The 13,327-nt window shown below is 34.2% G+C and overlaps 1 protein-coding gene across 4 annotated transcripts in view; it reads right to left on the bottom strand.

Moving 5' to 3' along the window:
* LOC138698873 (neprilysin-1-like) overlaps positions 1-13,327 on the bottom strand; it is a 222,694-nt gene that overhangs the window by 158,277 nt on the left and 51,090 nt on the right. For 2 of the 4 annotated variants that reach the window (XM_069825081.1, XM_069825079.1), the window contains exons 2-3: positions 8,745-8,839; positions 8,302-8,463 (exon numbers count right to left, since the gene is read on the bottom strand). The exons of 1 other annotated variant lie outside the window; for it this stretch is intronic. In XM_069825081.1, the coding sequence (XP_069681182.1) occupies positions 8,302-8,463; positions 8,745-8,839 (257 nt within the window). Of the gene's footprint in view, positions 1-455; positions 598-8,301; positions 8,464-8,744; positions 8,840-13,327 lie in introns of those variants that run through there. One more of the 4 variants, XM_069825092.1, reaches the window with a different exon arrangement.

The raw sequence follows: 13,327 nt of genomic DNA, 5'->3' as shown, positions 1-13,327 counted from the left end.
GCTTTGTCAACATCTTAGGTTATTTAACGTCTGAATGAGATGAAGGTGATAATGCCGGTGAAATGAGTCCGAGGCCCAGCACCGAAAGTTACCCAGCATTTGCTCATATCAGGTTGAGAGAAAACCCCGGAAAAAACCTCAACCAGGTAACTTGTCCCGACCTGGAAACGAACCCGGGCCACCTGGTTTCGCGGCCAGACGCGCTGACCGTTACTCCACAGGTGTGGACGTGAATGAAAATTGTAAAATAAAATTATATTTTCAATAGTAAAAAAGCCGGGAGATTAGCAACATTATTGGGGGTGTACAAACCTGCAACCCCCTTTAGAAGCCGCCACTGGTTCGCACGTGGCGAGTTCTTAATAGCTCTCTTGGCGACATTTAATATGCACACAATGTCAGCATTGGTACGTTTTGTCTTTGATTCTCTGTCAATTTTGGTATTGTTTTCTTACCTTCACGTCAATTGTCAATGAATGTTTAACGTCAGCAATCGTAACGACAATTGCTACCTTCCATCAGCTGGCAGCGTGGTAGTCCATATTGGCAACATGGCACTGTAGTTACAAGCTCGGCCGCTTAACTGTCATGTCCCATCTTTCAAAAAAAAAACAAGTATAGGTCATTGTTGTTATTATATATTAATAAGCTGACTCTCTCGGTTCTAGGTCATTGTTATTATAATATTAATAAGCTGCCCTTCAGATGTATAAACTCGTACTATGTCATTGTCTTATTATACATTAATAAGCTGACTCTCAGATGTATAAACTCGGTACTAGGTCATTGTTGTTATTATTTATTAATAAGCTGACTCTCAGATATATAGACTCGGTACTAGGTCATTGTTATAATAATAATAATAATAATAATAATAATAATAATAATAAATAATAATAATAATAATAATAAGTTGACTCTCAGCTGTATAAACTCGGTACTAGATCATTGTTGCTATTATAATATTAATAACCTGACTCTCAGCTGTATAAACTCGGTACAAGGTCGTTGTTGTTATTATAACATTAATAAGCTGACTCCCAGATGTATAAACTCGGTACTAGATCATTGTTGTTATTATAATATTAATAACCTGACTCTCAGCTGTATAAACTCGGTACTAGGTAATTGTTGTTATTATTTATTAATAAGATGACTCTCAGCTGTATAAACTCGGTACTAGATCATTCTTGTTATTATTTATTAATAAGATGACTCTCAGATGTATAAAATCGGTACTAGGTCATTGTTGTTATTATTTATTAATAAGATGACTCTCAGATGTATAAACTCGGTACTAGGTCATTGTTGTTATTATAATATTAATAAGATGACTCTCAGATGTATAAACTCGGTACTAGGTCATTGTTGTTATTATAATATTAATAAGCTGACTCTCAGATTTATAAACTCGGTACTACATCATTGTTGTTATTATAATATTAATAAGCTGACTCTCAGCTGCATAAACTTGGTACTAGGTCATTGTTGTTATTATTTATTAATAAGATGACTCTCAGATGTATAAACTCGGTACTAGATCATTCTTGTTATTATTTATTAATGAGATGACTCTCAGATGTATAAACTCTGTACTAGGTCATTGTTGTTATTATTTATTAATAAGATGACTCTCAGATTTATAAACTCGGTACTACATCATTGTTGTTGTTATAATATTAATAAGCTGACTCTCAGCTGTATAAACTCGGTACTAGGTCATTGTTGTTATTATTTATTAATAAGATGACTCTCAGATGTATAAACTCGGTACTAGGTCATTGTTGTTATTATAATATTAATAAGCTGACTCTCAGATGTATAAACTCGGTACTAGGTCGTTGTTGTTATTATAACATTATTAAGCTGAATCTTAAATGTATAAACTCGGTATTAGGTCATTGTTGTTATTATAATATTAATAACCTGACTCTCAGCTGTATAAACTCGGTACTAGGTCATTGTTGTTATTATTTATTAATTAGATGACTCTCAGCTGTATAATCTCAGTACTAGTTCATTGTTATTATTTATTAATAAGATGACTCTCAGATGTATAAACTCGGTACTAGGTTATTGTTGTTATTATAATATTAATAAGCTGACTCTCAGATTTATAAACTCGGTACTACATCATTGTTGTTATTATAATATTAATAAGCTGACTCTCAGCTGTATAAACTCGGTACTAGGTCATTGTTGTTATTATTTATTAATAAGATGACTCTCAGATGTATAAACTCGGTACTAGGTTATTGTTGTTATTATAATATTAATAAGCTGACTCTCAGATGTATAAACTCGGTACTAGGTCGTTGTTGTTATTATAACATTATTAAGCCGAATCTTAGATGTATAAACTCGGTATTAGGTCATTGTTGTTATTATAATATTAATAACCTGACTCTCAGCTGTATAAAACTCGGTACTAGGTCATTGCTGTTATTATTTATTAATTAGATGACTCTCAGCTGTATAATCTCAGTACTAGTTCATTGTTATTATTTATTAATAAGATGACTCTCAGATATATAAACTCAGTACTAGGTCATTGTTGTTATTATAATAATAATAATAAAATGACTCTCAGATGTATAAACTCGGTACTAGGTCATTGTTATAATTATAATATTAATAAGATGACTCTCAGATTTATAAACTCGGTACTGCATCATTGTTGTTATTGTAATATTAATAATTTGACTCTCAGATGTATAAACTCGGTACTAGGTCGTTGTTGTTATTATACCATTATTAAGCTGAATCTTAGATGTATAAACTCTGTAATAGGTCATTGTTGTTATTATAATATTTATAAGCTGACTCTCAGATATATAAACTCGGTACTAGGTCATTGTTGTTATAATATTAATAAGCTGACTCTCAGATGTATAAACTCGGTACCGGTACCTATAGGTCATTGTTGTAATTATATATTAATAAGCTGACTCTCAGATGTATAAACTCGGTATAGTACGCCCGAATTCCACGTTTACCACTGGCAAGCCATTGATATAGTGAAACATAGACATAGTTAGAGTCTACCCTCTTCTCATTGCATTCTTAGATATTAAATACATAGGTACATTACATACATTCTGGCAACATCTACTCGGCGTGTTCTGTTGGAATAGCTAAAGCAATATGTGCTCCCATTGTTGGATTCAATGAAATCGCCGGTATGAGATGTGGCAGAATTCTGTTGAAATCAAAATAGTGCTCCCTGTTAGCTAGTTCTATGGAAAGTGAGGAAATCGTATTTACGTAAGTGTAAGAACTGTTGTCTCATAAAAATTGGGCCCATGATTCTTTCGCCATTCTTAGCACACCATACACCAATTTTCTCATTGAGAAGAGAATTTCACGAAGGATAGCATATTAGGTTTTCATAACACCAATAACGATAATTTTTAGAGTATACATAGGCCCTATCCGTGGCTGTTTTTGAATATACGCATCAGAGATGGTGTACACCCAGAATTTATCACGACTTTGCTACTGTCAGTCACAGTTTAGTTTGCTAGCCCAATGGAGAAGCCTATGGAATCAATTTCTTGTTGAATCTCTGTTTGTGACATGCAGGTAAAATGTGTGCTGGATAGAGTGTGCAGTATGAGGTTGAATATAGGAATGGAGTCTCGGAAGACCCATGTGAATGGAATGGCACATGCGCAAACTATAGTTCCTGCAACTAAACAACTGACTTTCCAGAGCTCTGTAACGTCAGCAAGTGGTGGACATTTTCTTAAAGAGGTATATACCAAAAATATGTAAACAGCGCAAGTAACCAGTTTCAGTACCTTTTTTCTTAAAATTCATAAGTAAACTTTTTAACTGTTTTATTTTTTTAAATTGGTTATTTAACGATGCTGTATCAACTACTACATTATTTAGCGTTGATGGGATTGGTGATAGCGAGATGGTATTTGGCGAGATGAGGCCGAGGATTGGCACAGATTACCTGCCATTCGCCTTACGGTTGGGGAAAACCTCGGAAAAAACTCAACCAGGTAATCAGCTCAAGCAAGGATAGAACCCATGCCCAACTGCAGTTTCAGATCAGCAGGTAAGCAACTCAGCCAACTGAGCTACACTGGTGTCAACTATTTTATTCCATTAATTGTTAAAGGAACTGTATATTATGTTTAGTTGGATCACAGCCACACTACAATACTGGCACAGCAATGAGTGCCATGCTCGATGATAACACAAACGACGTCTCATGCTGGTTCATAATTCAATCACTCTCTCTGTTTATTCGGTACCTTCTATAGGTGTAGCCTACTCTTTCTATATTAATTTTTATTTTCATATTCACAAGAATTTATGAACTTCCATGAACTTCAATGTAATTTAAAAAGTTGAAATTTTCAAGTCATGCAATTTGGATTTAAAAGCCACGAAAGTAAAAGAAACAATAATTGTAAATTAATTAACATATTTCTTCTGTTAGGGATATGAGAAGCTCTATTTCTCTCTCTCTCTCTCTGTGTCTCATCAAAAGGAATTATTCTGACAGCTGAAATAAAACAGTCATAGCATAACAATTATATCTTTTTTGACCTCAGAAGTTTTCCAATTTTGTTCAAAAAAAACTATACAACACTGCATGCAAGTCCACCATACTCCATCCTCAACTTTTGGTACCTAACAGATATAACTGACAGCAAATTTGAAAATCACTTTTGATGGAAGATCGGAACATGTCAATTCATAATCTTAATTGTCCAGAGCTATTGAAGATGTATGTACAAGAACAAGAAGCAAAAAATGAATAATGCATTTAAAGGATGAAATAATAATAATAATAATAATAATAATAATAATAATAATAATAATAATAATAATAATAATAATAATCATCATCATCATCATCATCATCACAACAACATACAAAAATAATTAATCAGTGTTTAAAGTAGAGAATAAGTATCTGTTCCTTAATTTTGAGAAAACTACAGATTAAGATTGTTATGTTCCACAAAAAACTTCAAGTAGGTGTTACATTTCTGTCTCTCCCAAAGCACTTTTTATACTTACGTACTGGCTTTTAAGGAACCCGGAAGTTCATTGCCGCCCTCACATAAGCCCACCATTGGCCCGCACTTTTTATACAGTTATAAAATAAGTCTTCATTATCATGTGAGCTGAGAGAATTTTGTCTTTTTCGTTAGTTTGTAGAGTTACAAATACATTGCTGTGATAATTTAATCATAAATATACTAATAATAATAATAATAATAATAATAATAATAATAATAATAATAATAATAATAACAGGGTACTTGCCCAGGGTGGCAGGTTTTAGGGGGTGTTAAATTTCTGGAAATTCGTACAAAACTTGAGTGAAATGGAACGTGCCTCTGGTGTAGAATAAACATTTTAAATGTGAAAATAAGTAGGCCTAATGTTTTCAGAACAAATTGTGTTTTAGTAGGTGATAACTACACCATAATAAAACCAAAGTTATAATCGGTGCAGAGGCAAGAATACAAGTAAGCAACAACAATAAAATTTATCTAAAAATGAAACAGAGGACAACAGCCTATATGGAAGCACATTCAACTCATTTTTAAGAAAAGTGACTTACTCCACTGTCATTCTGACCTTATTTATATATGTAATCATTATAACTTCAGTTACACAAAAACTGCATTATTTTTAGGAAAGTGCAAGAAGTCAAAATTAAAATAAATCCTGTGTATATTTTACTTGAAGGCGGAACGACCATTTTTTGCCAGTGGCATAAGAACTCCAGTGGACACCAGTCCCATACTATGGCCGAAATTTCATGAGAAAACTTCTTTCACCTTGACTATTCAATCATGACGCCATAGATCACACAGCTACAGTGAAGGACAATTTATTCACAATACTTGTTAAAAATGAAACAAGCATTACAACAAACATTTTTAACATCAAAATACGGTACAGTATCTATCATTTATTCATCATGTTCGTTAATTATTGACCATGCCAGTGTCAGTATTTTCACACAGAAATATTCATGTATATGTGGTATGTATTGAATTTTTCTGACATAATCCACCTTCTTTCTCTTGATGGATGGAAGATATGGATTTTCGTTCCATTATGCTAGTTTGGAAGAGAGCTAGGTGTTGCCATCAATGTGTTCACTGGCCACAATTTAGACACATGGTTTCTTTTGTCGCAGATAAGACGTTTATATTTAGAAAGAGTGACCCCTAGTTCAAATGGGGAACTACCAGAATGAGCAATAACTTTGATTACTGTACGTACCTTCTTAAAAATGTCAGGTCACCATGTTTTGATATCAAATACAATATCTCCATTTACTATTCATGTTGCCATGAAAGCATTTTGCCTTTTCTTAGCTGGTAAGAAGAATGCTAGATTTCAGGTGTACTGGTACCATTATGCAGGCCTATAGGTCATGATGTTTTGATGTTGAAGGACACACGTCATTAGATAAAAGTCACGATTACATGGTAAGATTTTTTTTTTTTTTTTCAGTTTTATGTCGATGGAAAATGTAGCCAATTACAGAAATTATATTTTACTCAAAACAAAGTTCTCTTTTACATAAATATATGTATAACTTGAAAAATATGAAACGAAATGTACATCAACTTATTTTTACAAATTTAATGTAGATTTTTTTAACTTTCTTAAATTACTGGTTTAAATATAGAATTGTATATTACATGAAATCATTTTTAAGCAAGTTGCAGAGAAAGTCGGTTCGCTTTGTGCAAGTCGGGGGATAGTAATGTGTAGCAGAGGCATTGACTTGTGTTAAAACAGTGAATAAGTGCGCATAATAGTGAAATAGAGGACAGTATAATGAAACAAGACCAAGGAGAGCATGGCAGAGCTAAGAAAGAAGATGAAAGAAATTCAACTGGAAAACGAAATTATGAAAAGCATATGGGATCATTTTGAGGAGGAAAAGAGGAGAAAAACTTGTTATTTTTCGGGATAGAAGAAAAAGATAGAGAACAGAGTATCGATACATACAAGAAGATATTAGGAGTGTATTGGGAGTGTTTTGGTATGGACGTGAGTGATGGACAAGTACAGAATGCATTTAGGGTAGGAAAGAAGCAAATATAAAATTCCGAACAAGTTAGGCCAATATTAGTAAAATTTTAGAGCTTGGTTACGAAGGAAAGGATTATGAAGAATAGAAGGATGCTAGGGAACACAATGATCAGAATAGATAACGACTGGAGCTACAAAGTGAGAAGTAGAAGACGAGTTTTAATCCTTTTTCTTAAAGCAGCACGAAGAAATGGACAATTCGTGAAACTTATCAAGGACAAAATTAAGACAAACAATTTGATTTTTAGTGTAGAGGAGTGTCAAGTAACATTAAAGGGCCTGATTGTAGACTCAGAAGAAAAGGAAAGGAACAGAAAAATTTTGAAAGAAAAAAATCAAGAATATTGTATCTAAAGGTGAGGTTAGTGACACGAATGTGGGGAGTGTATGTGAGGGCAGCGAGACAAGTGTAAACGTGTTAAACTCAGTGAAAATTTCTGGAAAATAGTGACGTTATCTGAAGAAGAAATAGGAGTGACACGAACTGGTATTCAGCAAGCACAGCAGAACATAACCTCAGTGCAATCGAATGGAAATAGTGGAAATCAGACAGGAGCAATTCTGAAGCGGGTGAAGGAACTAAGATATAAATCGAGGGTGACGAGAAGTAGAGTACTGCAAGTAGGTGATAGTTCAGGAAGCAGTGATGAAGGAAGAGGGGGAAACAAGGTGAAAAAGCAGTATGACTTAAAGGAATAGTGTGGAGGGGAAATAAATCGTGAGAAAAGAAAATTAAGACCTAAAATAAAGTAGCAATGCGAAAAAGTGAGCAGTGAAAAGTGCAAATAGTTAGAGATGTGAGGTGAGGGGAAATGTGCTATAAAGGAGGGAGGGTCAAGAATTAGAAGTATAGTATTTTTGGTATAATGGGTGAAGAATAAAGTAGTGGAAGAATTGATGACGGACAAGAAAAGACTAGTAAAAGAATTCCAATAATAAATTTAAAATAAGTAATAACCTAAATTACTTGTACGAGAGGTGTTGTAAAATGGGGAGACAGCACTGTGTACCGGTATTAATAATGTGAAGTGCCATCTCACCAAAAGGTAGGCCATATATTGCTTAAAGATATATGTATTCATTCATATTACATAAAATTACGTTGATATTTATACATATTAGATATCATATTTCGATTTAACGAAACATAAATTACACTGTTTCGTTTAATAAGTTCTTCTTTCGCATTTTTATTGGTTTCCCACAACTACAGCTTACCTTTCATTGTGTACATTGTATTGTTGTCAGCTATTTCGAAAGGTCCCCAACTTAGAGTTCCATTTGGTACAGAATGAGACCATATAAAATTTCCGCAAGCAAATGTATAGAAATCCTTGCATGGATCCTCACTAAGTTTAATTGACTTCCGTAAGTAGTTTGCTAGAAGTAAAGATAAGGTACTTAACTTTAGGTAGGTACATAACATAAATTTAACATTCATTTATATTAGTATTAAAGTAACAGTATAAATAATCTTCCCGACTCAATTTTAGGGGAATTATAATATTGGTTTCTCCAATAATATGTAACTTAATACCAGTAGATACAGTGGCGGTACTAATACTATAAGGAATTATCTCTGTACTACACTTCACAGCATAAAGAATGTAAATTTATGGAGTACCGGTATGATAAATTAACAAAATTTTAGAATAACTTACCTTCTTTTCTGCATTGTCTAGTGCGGCATCGCTTGGAACAAACAATGGTGAAAATGCCGATGGCTGCCAATACAAATACACCTATATAACCAAACCTACACAAAATAAAGCATTTTAACTCAAATTGTATTCAAATCAGCGTAAAGAAAGGTACCGGTACCGAAATTTCTGAATTCAAAAGAATAAATACAGAGTGGAAGTAATATAACTGTGCAGATTTTAACAGCTTATTCCTTGGATAGAGCATAATTTTTTGTACTAATGGCGGGTACTTGACTTTTCGTCATTCACCCACATGACGTCAATTAAGTAGACCAATTTACCAACAGAACCATTGCCCAGAGTGTGTCACAGCTGAATGGTCTACACTACACTCACTATACTATACTATACTCGTGATGAGATGAGATGATGATTTGTTGGGATGCCACAAGGAAACCAGAGCTCCCGAAGAAAACCCTTGCATTACCTGGACCATGGACTTGGCCAACTCAAGTTATAAATCAGGGGTACACTGGGTATCGAACCCAGGTCCGCAGGATTATAAATTCAGTGCTCTAGCTCTTTGACCACCGTGATGGCTACAAAATAATTCTAATAGCCCTACCATATTAGTTCTAAATGAATACCCGTACTTTTCTTAGTAAAAAATACACTCTAAATGTTAACACTATTTTACTCGATAAGTATTATTCCTACAATTCTGACTTTTACTCTTATCATTAGAGAAACTGATAAGGAATGATTTGTCTTTTTTGCAGTTTTTCAATAAAATTAACGGTTTTCCTGTAAATTAAATAAAAAGATCAACACCTATTGGTATTTCCTGCCATTACGAAGTCTGATAACCCTACTAAGGGAAAGGACATCGTCGGGGGGGGGGGAGGAGGGACAGCTGCTCTCCCTAGACAAATTAATGATGAAAAAAAGAAAAGGAAAAATGGAAAACTTAAGAAAAAAATAAGTTCATAACTAAAAATCTGTTTATTATTACTTATTACATTGAAGGAAGTAAAGAATGTTGGATTGCTGGAATATACAATTAAATTCCAGAATACTCTGGAAAGCCAGTCTACAAACAAAGTATATGGAACCCTTCTAGAGCGTGTATGACGTGTGTGATGTAGCCCCACCTACGTTTCCTAATTGGCCAAGGAGTTGGCCAACGATCTGGACTTGTGCCGTCAGGCTTCAGCTGTTTACCAATTTCCACGTATTTATGTATTCTATGATCATCTGCCCGGTTCTAGATTTTGTGAACAGCACCAAGATATTTAATCGGTGCACTTCAGGCACCAGTCAGTCAGTGTGAATTATACAGTCAGCCAATGTTCTCAACTCAGTGCTAAGTGTTTAAGGTTCAAAGTACCATAAAAATTATCTTGCCGTGATGCCGCTGTGTGGTGCAACACCACCTGAGTCTGGGAGGTTTAGTTCAATTTCATCAGATCAACACTGAGAATATGAAACATGGATATTAGGAAATTCTTTGGTACGCACCTTTTAATCTTATATAATATAATAAAATTTAAGAATCGAAGCTAACATGCTATTGTGATTAATGAAACTAGTCAGAAATAATGTTTCCATATATCCTAATGGAATGTACTGTTCGTTGCAATATATTTCTTTTAACTTTTGCAATATAATGTTTTCAGTTAATTTGAAAAGGAAAATGTCAGTTGGAAATGGAAGTGGTACCGGTAACGATGAAGACAAACAAGATACCAATGTGTCAACTAAGGCTACACAAGAGACAATCGCTCCTACTTCGCATGATGTGAAACCCAGACCCAGCTGTTTGACAAGTCAAGATATAGGGCCAGACATCGAAGCTGGCGTTTCAATAGATGACAGCCACGAAAACAACATTGGTAGATACATTGGACAGTTATCTATGAATTCGACTCAGAAAAAGAAATAGTTACTGGAAGATTGTTGGATTCCACCTAAGACCTATAATTTTTCTGAAGATGCTACCTTCTTAAAGAGGAAATTCAACCATCAGTGGTTGGAGACATATTCTCCATGGCTGGCATGCTCCTCGCATCTAAAGGGAGCATTTTGTAAGTACTGTATATGGAAGGAAAAAAAATTGAGTAGTGAAAAACCTTGTCATTTTCCAAGTCTTAAAGGAGATTGAATCTTTCTTTTCGGTGACAAAAAAGACTCTGCTGATACTGCTCGCCCAGCCATGAACCACTAGTACAATAGAGCACTCTTTCAGCAGTCTGTGAAGGATCAAGACATGGCTACGAAGCACTGTGGGAGAGGACCAGTTAAACGGATTAGCTATGATTAGTGTACATAGAAAATTTGTGTTGGATAACTACAATTACTTTATTCAAACAGTAGTTGAAAAATTTGCCATGAATTCAAGAAATTTTCTTTTTCAGTAATTATCAATTATTTGCAACTCTTCCATATTGTGAATTTTTCATACTTTCATATTGTATTGTACTGTATTTGCTATTATATTCTAATTATAAAATAAAAATTAATTAAACATCAATTATTTCCATATTAATATAAATGTATCTAGTTTATTATGTCTGCTTCTTTCCCTCTAAGCTCTATAAAATTTTAAGTTGTCACCCCCCCCCCCACCCAACTTGGAAGCTGGTGACGCCCTAGAATGCTGCTATTCACACCTGAGTTCGTGTGTGCATTCTTGGGTGAGTTGGCGATGTACTGTTGCCAAACTACACAGACTTTCAGCCTAATTTTCTGATTAACTATGCAGTTAATTACAAAGCACGTGAAAGGGTTTTTGTTATCTTAATCTCCACTTTCATCCTTTAAAGCCATTCATTTTAATATATTTGTAAATAGTTTCATAAATTTCCATCTGTAGAACCTATATATGACGAAATTGGTGATGTCACCATGTGATGCGATCTGCAGGACACAAATAATAAGCCAATACATTATTATTATTATTATTATTATTATTATTATTATTATTATTATTATTATTATTATTATTATTATTATTGTTGTTGTTATTATTATCATGATTATTGTTATTATTATTATTATTATTATTATTATTATTATTATTATTATTATTATTATTATTATTATTTTATGTGTAAAAGTATTAATTGCAATTTTATTAAAAAGGTTTTTCATTATTAATTTCTAGTTTCATTGGATTATTCAATGTACTGGTACATGTATTTGATTGCTGTTTCTTGATACCAGTATGCAACTCTTTTTTTTTTCTTTCACAGCAACGTACATAGTCTTTTTTAATATTAGAAGGGGGTACGGTAGATTGTGTGGCTGACAGAATTTAAATGTAGATTCTGTGTCTTGTAATTCGCGCTTTAATTTCAACCACATTATTGATTCTGCACATAAAGTTGATCTGTCTTTAGAAGCTTTCATGGCTGCAAGTATCCAACTGGATTCTAATATTAGGTTTAACCTGTTTTAAGACGTATATTTATGTAATAACTAAAGCATAACGTTGCATACGTATCTGATGCACATATTCTGAACTCGCTGTAACTTGATTGACAGTTCAGAACTTAGGTCACTTAACCCATTAATGCCCAGAAAATTTTTTTGTGGTTTTTAGATCTGACATTCTGGATGCAGTGGTACACTACATTTTTCACATTACATACAAATGTTGTACGACGTCCACACTGCTTGCATCGTGCATTAGAATGTTCACTACGGATGACCAGTGATCAATCCTGTCGAAACGAACAATATCATGAGGTACTTCTCGAATTTGAAGTGCTGAGCGAGGAGAATTTCTAGGTTTCCCGTACTGGACTAAGAGTTGCGGATTGCATTGCTGTTAGAAAGTTAGTAGTGATGTCCCAGGGTGCGATAAAGCCTCCACGCATTTAAACCCCATGCAAACAGGGTCCACCACCGTTTCTGTAGGTTGCTACATATTGATCATTGGAATGCACATCACCCATATATCTATTATACAGTGCAAGTGTTATTGACTTATTTGAATCGTCCTCTTTGTCTTGGAACTCCAACGTTTACCTTTTCAAATCGAAGTCGTTTTAGCAACATTGCTGGCGACTGTAACTACACTATTGTCATTCCATCGCACTAAAATTACATCATCTGCAACAACAGTCTCCATAGCCCCTCTCGCTTTCTTTGGAATTTTTCATGTATTTGTAGGAGGAGCCTTATGCACCCTGTTGCGAATTGTTCCTGTTGCTCCAATGCCCTCAGCAGCTACGTAGGTCATGCATAAGATCAGTGGACGTGAAATAGTTATCAAAAAATACATGACTGCCCTTTTGGATATCAGTCTTCTTTAGAAGACCAAAAACAACATCAAACCCCTGTCCTTTCCCTGAAGTTCGTAGGTTCGTACTATTGTCACAATATGGCTCCGCATCCAGCATATAGCCATCTGCAGTACAAAGAAACCACAGCTTGAATCCAAACCTTATTGGTTTCGCTCAAATTAACTTTTTGGTTCCATGTCTGCCATAATACAGGACAATTGTTTCATCAGTATTCAGGTGTTCTGGAATGTCACAGACTTTGAATGACTTATTTAACATATCGAAAATTGGTCCAACTTAGCGATCATTAGAAAT

This window comes from Periplaneta americana, chromosome 1 (assembly GCF_040183065.1).
Source record: "Periplaneta americana isolate PAMFEO1 chromosome 1, P.americana_PAMFEO1_priV1, whole genome shotgun sequence".
Taxonomy (NCBI): Eukaryota; Metazoa; Arthropoda; class Insecta; order Blattodea; family Blattidae; genus Periplaneta; species Periplaneta americana.
This window is presented reverse-complemented; position numbering and strand designations above follow the sequence as displayed.